Source organism: Condylura cristata, unplaced genomic scaffold (assembly GCF_000260355.1).
Source record: "Condylura cristata isolate star-nosed mole 26May11 unplaced genomic scaffold, ConCri1.0 scaffold00025, whole genome shotgun sequence".
Classification (NCBI taxonomy): domain Eukaryota; kingdom Metazoa; phylum Chordata; class Mammalia; order Eulipotyphla; family Talpidae; genus Condylura; species Condylura cristata.
The window spans coordinates 1,671,338-1,678,709 of NW_004567126.1; the positions used below are offsets into that span (position 1 = coordinate 1,671,338).

General features: G+C 34.4%; 1 protein-coding gene across 1 annotated transcript; it reads left to right on the top strand.

The window, feature by feature from the left end:
• Positions 1-5,851: 5,851 nt before the first annotated feature.
• On the top strand, positions 5,852-6,817 carry LOC101630982 (olfactory receptor 7A17-like). Its single transcript, XM_004688750.1, has one exon. It carries the CDS (start codon positions 5,852-5,854, stop codon positions 6,815-6,817), a length of 966 nt encoding a protein of 321 aa, XP_004688807.1.
• The last annotated feature ends 555 nt before the right edge of the window (positions 6,818-7,372 follow it).

Genomic DNA, 7,372 nt, shown 5'->3' on the forward strand with positions numbered 1-7,372 from the left:
GAAATCATGGACTTTGACACCTCCAATTTTGTTCATTTTTCTTAACATGATGTTAAGGTCTTTAGATGTTGAAGGTCTTTTTTGGTTCCAAACAAACTTTAGGACTTTTATTCTATTTCTATGAAGACCATCATTAGGATTTTAGAGAGGAATATTGAGTCTGCATATTTCTTTATGTAAAATGTCCATTTTAATGATGTTAATTATCCAACCCACAAAAATGGCTATCTTTCCATTTGTGCTCTCTAATTCTTTCAGTAATGTTCCATAATTTTCTATGTACATGTCTTTCTTACCTTCCGTTAACATGCTTTTTCATCTAGTTTTTACACTTAATTTTTTAAATTATTGATTTGTAATAATGTATACTTTTTAGGAGTATATCTTCATACCTCCTCGTGTATATAAGCTTCACATCCCCACCACCCAAGTTTTAATACCATTTCCAGTATAACGTTAATATTCTCTACTATTTTCTCCCAACCCCTCCCTTTGCCCCATTTTTTTTCTTTTTTTAAGATTTATTTATTTATGCATACAGAACTGGGGTGCAGGCCAGAGGTACAGGGGCAGTGAGAGGATTCACCAGAGACAGAGTGGGGAGGAGAACAGGCTGACAGATAAAGTACACTGCTGAGGGGAGCAGCGGTGGGTCGAGTCTGCTGCACTCTGTGGGTCACCCCCAGGGCCAGGAATTGAACTCATGATGAAGTGGCTTTAGCTTCTCAGTGCTGTGCTTTAATCCAATGAGCCACCAGGGAGGGCCCCCTTTGCCCCACTCTTAACCAACATATTTTCAGAGTCTTAGGCATTTTTGTTGTTGTTTCTTTGTTAGTTCATTTTCTTTGGCTATATGTAATACATACATATATATAACATGTAGTATACATATATATGTAATATATATGTTATATATATATATATATGAAATAAATAATGCAGAAGCTATTTTCCACTTTCTGACTTACCATACTCAGCATAGTCCATTGAGTCCCTTTCACACCTTACTCCGGATCCTCCCTCAGGGTAACACCAGTTCTAAAGTCAGATCTGGGGTTTACTTTTTTTTTTTTTTTTCTGTTTTTGTATATTATATTTCTGCATGTGAGTAAAATTATCTAGTATTTGTCTTCTGAGTTATTTGGCTTAGCATAATTCCCTCCAGGTCCACCTACATTGGCAAAAATGACAAGGTTTCACCTTCTTTTAGCTGAGCTATTCCTTTTTTATATGTACACTATCTTCTTTATTCATTAATCTGTCACAGGGCACTTATATTACTTCCACAAACTGACTGTTACAAATAATCCTTTACTGAACATAGGAGTGCACATATCTCTTGTTAGTGTTTTTCCATTATTCAGATATATACAAATGGTAGTCTCATTTGTAATATTTTGAGATTACACCACATTGGTTTCCATAGAGGTTGAACCATGTCAACATTGACACACCAACAGTAAATGAAGGACCCTTTTTCTCTAAATACTCTCAACACTTCTTTCAAGTCTTCCTCATGAGGGTCATTCTCACAAGTATGAGCAGATATCTTATTGTGATTTTGATTTGCTTTTGGTGAGTGATGACGAATATTTCATATGTCTTTTGGAGATCTGTATTTTTTTTAAAAGAAATATATTTAGTTCTTGTGTTTTTGGTGTTTTGGTTTTTTTTAATTTATTTTGCTCAAATCTAGTCATGAACATGAGAAGATCAGACCAATATTTTAATTTACTGACAACAGAGTATTGAACATCAAAAAGATTTTACACCTATGTATAAAGATGGCAAAGAGGTGCATAACTAACCATAAGGCTTTGTTAAAATAATTAAAAGAAGACATAAAGAAATGGAAAGATGTTAACTATCCTTACTGGGAGAATTAGTATTCTTAAAATGGTTACCTTAGCCAAAGCAATGTACAGATTTAGTGCAATGTCTCTCAACTGTTTCTCTCAACTGGCATTCACAAAGAAATAGAGCAATCATCCTTAAAACTAACATAGAATCACAAAATATTCTGAATAGCCACAGAAATGCTAAAAAAGAAAAGAAAAGAAAAGAAGAATATCACATTCCTAACTTTGACTTAAAGCTAAAATAATCAAAAAAGTTTGGCACTGGACTAAAAACTAGACTCAGAGACCAACAGAATAGATCAGAACCCAAAAATTAAACATATACTTATCCATTTAAATAACAATCAAAAACTATACAATGGATCAAGATTCTTCAATAAATGGTGCTGGAAAACTGGACAACCATATACAAAATAATGAAACTAAACTACTATCTCAAAGCATGTAAAGTAATAATTAACTCAAAATGGATTAAATACTGAGATATAAGGCCTGAAACCATAAAATGCACACATGAGTAATAAAGACAAAACACTTAGCAACATTGGCTTCCAGTGCTTTGGAGAAGGAAACAGAAGCAAATGAAACAAATAGGACTAAATCAAAATAAAAAGATTCTGCTTTTTATAGAAATGCTCATTAAAATGAAAAAAAAAAACCCAAATAGGTAATAAATATTTGAACATCTGAAAAGGTACTTAAAAAGGAGAAATAATCAAGGCACATAAAGAACTCATTCAATTCAACCAATGGGAAAAAATAAGTTAATCAAAATATGGACAGAAGAGCTAAATAGACATTTATCCTAAGAAGACATGCAAAAGGCTAACAGGTGAAAAATTGCTCATCACAGTTTATCATGAAAAGCAAACAAGCAGAATGACATATCCCATCACACCCTCAAAAATGGACATATCAAAAGACCAGAAACAGTGTTGAGAGTGTGTGGAGCTAAAGAAGTCTTCATGAAATGTTGGTAGTAATGTATACTGGTCCACCCCTTCTGATAAACAGTATGGAAGTTTCAATGTTACAAACAGATCTACCATACAGTTCCACAATTCCACTCCTGTGTGTCTGCCAAAAGAGTGCAAAGGCACTAAATCAAAGGGACATTGCACTCTTTTCTTTGAGGAACACTATTTATAATAGCCAACTCATGAAAACAACCTAAGTGCCCAGGGACAGGTGAATGGATACAGAACATGTGATATATGTACATAAAGAAATACTAGCTGAGCCATACTGAGCCATTCTTTTTGGTGGGGGGGGGGGTTATTTATTTATTTTATTTTATTACAGTTTATTTTTACATCATTTTGTACATTTTTTTCCATCTCAATTGCAATCCCCGCGGGTTTCCCATCACCAAGTCACCGGTGTGCCATCACCATAATCCCGTGCACTTCCCTCCCCAACCCCCGTTTTTGATCCCATTCCCCACTCCACACCCGCAAAATGTCTCTGGTATATGGTTGTTCATTGTTTGTTATTTTCTCGCCTGGTCTTGCTATGAGTGAAACCATCCAGTATTTTTCTTTCTCTTTCTGGCTTATCTCACTAAGCATGATCTTTTCCAGCTCCATCCAAGTTGCTGCAAAAGACATGTGTTTCTGTTTTTGGTTGCTGAGTAATATTCCATTGTGTATATGTACCACATCTTTTTAATCCAGTCATCTACTTTTGGGCATTTGGGCTGCTTCCATGTTTTTCCAATTGTAAATCAAGCAGCAATAAACATGGGGGTGCAGGTATCTTTTTCAATTAGTGTTTTTGTGTCTTTTGGGTAGACATCTAGGAGTGGGATTGCTGAGTCGTAGGGAAGCTCCAGTTTGAGGAACCGCCAGACAGTTTTCCATAGTGGTTGTACTAGTTTGCATTCCCCCCAGCAGTGCAGGAGAGTTCTGTTTTCCTACTGAGCCATTCTTTTAAAAGCATAAAGTGTGATGGAACTGGAGAGTATTATGCTAATTGAAGTAATTGACAAGGAGAAAGACAAATATCAGATGTTTGCACTCACATATGAAATACAAAGAAACCAGTCAAAGGAACCGACAAATCCAAACCAAAATAACCCTTGAAATCTAACTGGAGAACTGAAAATATTGAGCAAAAAACTAGAAATGGAGCCTATATTGAGAATGTGGCCCAGTGGAATATGGTGGAGAATTATGGTTGCTTTGGGCAGTAAGTATGGTGTGCTGACATCTAGAATTGTGAGCCCATATCCCTAAATCATATAAGTGATTGCCCCAAGTTACATCATCATAAACAGTACCATTTTAAACATTTTCCTTTAATATTGATGTTGCCTTGTCAATTTTCTGTCTAGATTATAGACCCTTTGATAATGGAGGGGACACTAAATCTCTTATTGTTAATATATTGTAATTTTCCCCTTGAAGTCTGTTGAGTTTGTCTCATATATTTTCATGCTCCTATGTTGGAGCATGATTATAATGCCCATCTCTGTCTTCCATTGCAGTCCTATTATTAAAGACTATTTTGTCTTTTTTGAGTATAATTATACCAACTCCCTTTTTTATTCCATTTATATGGACTTTTTTCCTACCCTTTTATTCTCAATTTTTTTGTGTCCTTAACCCTGAAGTGAGTTTTGTATGCAACTTATAGTTGGCTTTTGTTTTGCTTTTATTTATTTAGCCATTTTATGTCTTATGGTTGGAAAATTAATCCATTTACATTTAAAACAACTATAGAAAGGTAACATGCATTGCCATTTTGTCCATTTTTTCTCTGGTGACAGTCATAGTTCCTCTTTGTTCCCTCTTCTTTTTTCTCTCTTCCCTTGATATCTGATGGCTTTCTTCAGTGGTGTGAATACCTTCCTCTCACTATTCCTTTGTGTATTTACTGCACATTTTTGACTTGTGGTTATCATGAAAGTCAAGTATAACTTCATTAGTATACAACAGTTATTTTGAGTTGATAACTACTTATATTTAATCATATTCAAAAGCTTTGCATTTTTGATCCTTACATTTATTCATTTTTGAACTATTTTACTACTTTTATTTTTTGCACTCAGGCTTGGTTGATAAGTGATTGATTCACTAATTGTTAATATATGTTGATCTTTTCTGGTGAGATTTTTTTGATGCTTTCTTGTTAGTACCATTTCCTTTCAGTTTATATAATGTGTTAATGTGTTGCAATTTCAGTTTATTGGTAATGAACTTCTGTTTTTCTTATTTGTGAAGCTCTTGAACTCTCTTTGCAATTTCAATTTTAAATATGTTCTTGGTTGGAAGTTTGACTGTTTTAATACATTGAATCTGTCATAACACTCTTCCTGACCTCTAAAGATTCTATTGGAAAATGCTGATAGCAAAAAGTCATTTTTCCATCCTACTTTTTAAGATCCTCAATCTCCAAATTTTACTGTTTTTGTAATAATGTGTTTTGTTCTGAATCTCTTTGAGTTTATCTTATTTGGTACTCACTGGATTTTGTATACTTAGATGTCTGTTTCCTTCATCATCTTAGGGACTTGTGCAACCAGCATTTCCTCAAATGTTTTTCTGACCTTTCTTCTCTTAACCTCCTGGGCCTTTCTAATGAGACTCTTATTCACTAGTGACATCTCAGAGATCATTTAAAATACTGTTACTTTTAAAGAAATCTTTTATTTTTCATTTTGTTGCTTTGTCTTTGTTGATTCAATTGCTTTTTTTTTTTTTCAAGATTAAGCCAGGACTCAGACTATTTTCTTCAAATTCATGAAAGAATTTTTATTAAAACACTAAAATGTATTGCCTCTTGGGAGAAAAGAATGAATGGGACAGAAAGAGATGATGTGGAAGACCATTTAAAGGTGGTTGATTTATACACACACAGAGAAATAGATTAGTTAGATACATACATAGATGATAAAGATATAATAGATTTATTGACTGAATAATAAATTTTTAGCATTTCAATTTGTAAACATTAATTATTCTTTTTTCATTTCTAGTCATAAATATCACTACATGATACTAGAAAATCACACATGGGTTACAAAATTTTATCTCATGGGATTATCGAAGGAACCAGAACTACAGCCTCTCATTTATGGACTTTTTCTTTGCATGTACCTAATCACTGTGTTTGGGAATGTACTCATCATCCTAGCCACAATCTCAGACTCTCACTTACACACACCCATGTATTTCTTCCTTTCCAACTTGTCTTTTGTAGACATATGTTTCACCTCAACAACAATCCCTAAGACACTATTGAATATACAAACACAGAGCAAATTCATAACTTATGAAGGTTGCATCTCACAAATGTATTTTGCATTATTCTTTGGAGTGGTGGATGACTTTCTCCTGACTGTCATGGCCTATGACCGCTATGTGGCCATCTGCCATCCCCTACACTACATGCTCATCATGCATCGCCGCCAGTGTGGTCTGCTAGTCCTGCTGTCCTGGATCATTAGTGCCCTGCACTCCTTGTCACATAGCTTAATGGTGTTGCGATTATCCTTCTGCATGGAACTGGAAATCCCACACTTTTTCTGCGAAATCAATCAGATGTTCCAACTTGCTTGTTCTGACACCTTTGTTAATGATATCTTGATGTATTGTGCAGATGGGCTATTTGGTGTTGGCCCTTTTGCTGGTATACTTTACTCTTACTCTAAAATTATGTCCACTATACATGGAATATCATCAACACAGGGAAAATATAAAGCATTCTCTACCTGTGTGTCTCACCTCTCAGTTGTCTTTTTGTTTTATTGTACCACACTAGGAGTGTACTTTAGCTCTATTGCCTCCCACAATTCACACTCAAGTTCAGCAGCGTCGGTGATGTACACTGTGGTCACACCCACGCTGAACCCTTTCATCTACAGTCTGAGGAACAAAGACATAAAAGAGGCGCTGAAAAAACTCATTGGGAAGGAATCTATGAAAGGATCAAATGTCATGAAAAGGAAGTTCCCATGATTAGAGAACTAAAACCCTTGGAGTCAGGAATTGTGACTGTTGAATTTCTTCACTCTATATATTCACTGGAATTTCTGCTTTTTGAAATCAACCTTGCTATATAATTTGAGCTATGCACACTATGCTGCTGTGGTAAGTTTTTTAACTTTGTCCATTTTCCTACTCATTTTTTTTCCAACTGTCAATCAAAAACATTTGGAAATTTCCATTTATTTATTAGACAATATGGATTTCATGAGAGTAACTTCTTTTAAAACAACATACTTCTCAAGATTTTCTATTTCACTGAAGTGTTGCTCAGCTTTATTTCTCATATGGAACAAGTTACACTTTTTGCATAAGGAAATGTACTGTCACAGTTTTCTATCATTTTGGTTAATTTGGCACATGTAAACTTACAAGCATGATACATTGATTTTTTTGTGCTTAATTTATTCTAATTTATTTGATTACTGTAGTCTAATTCTTGCTCTCTATTAAGTCCTGATTTTAGAATATGGAAAACAGTTTTATATAATATATTCTGCACTATTTTACTATTCCCCTCCGCCTGTT

What these genes read in the sequence shown, in the direction of transcription:
- LOC101630982 (XM_004688750.1), top strand. Translation starts at nt 5,852, where the DNA reads ATGATACTAGAAAATCACACATGGGTTACAAAATTTTATCTCATGGGA.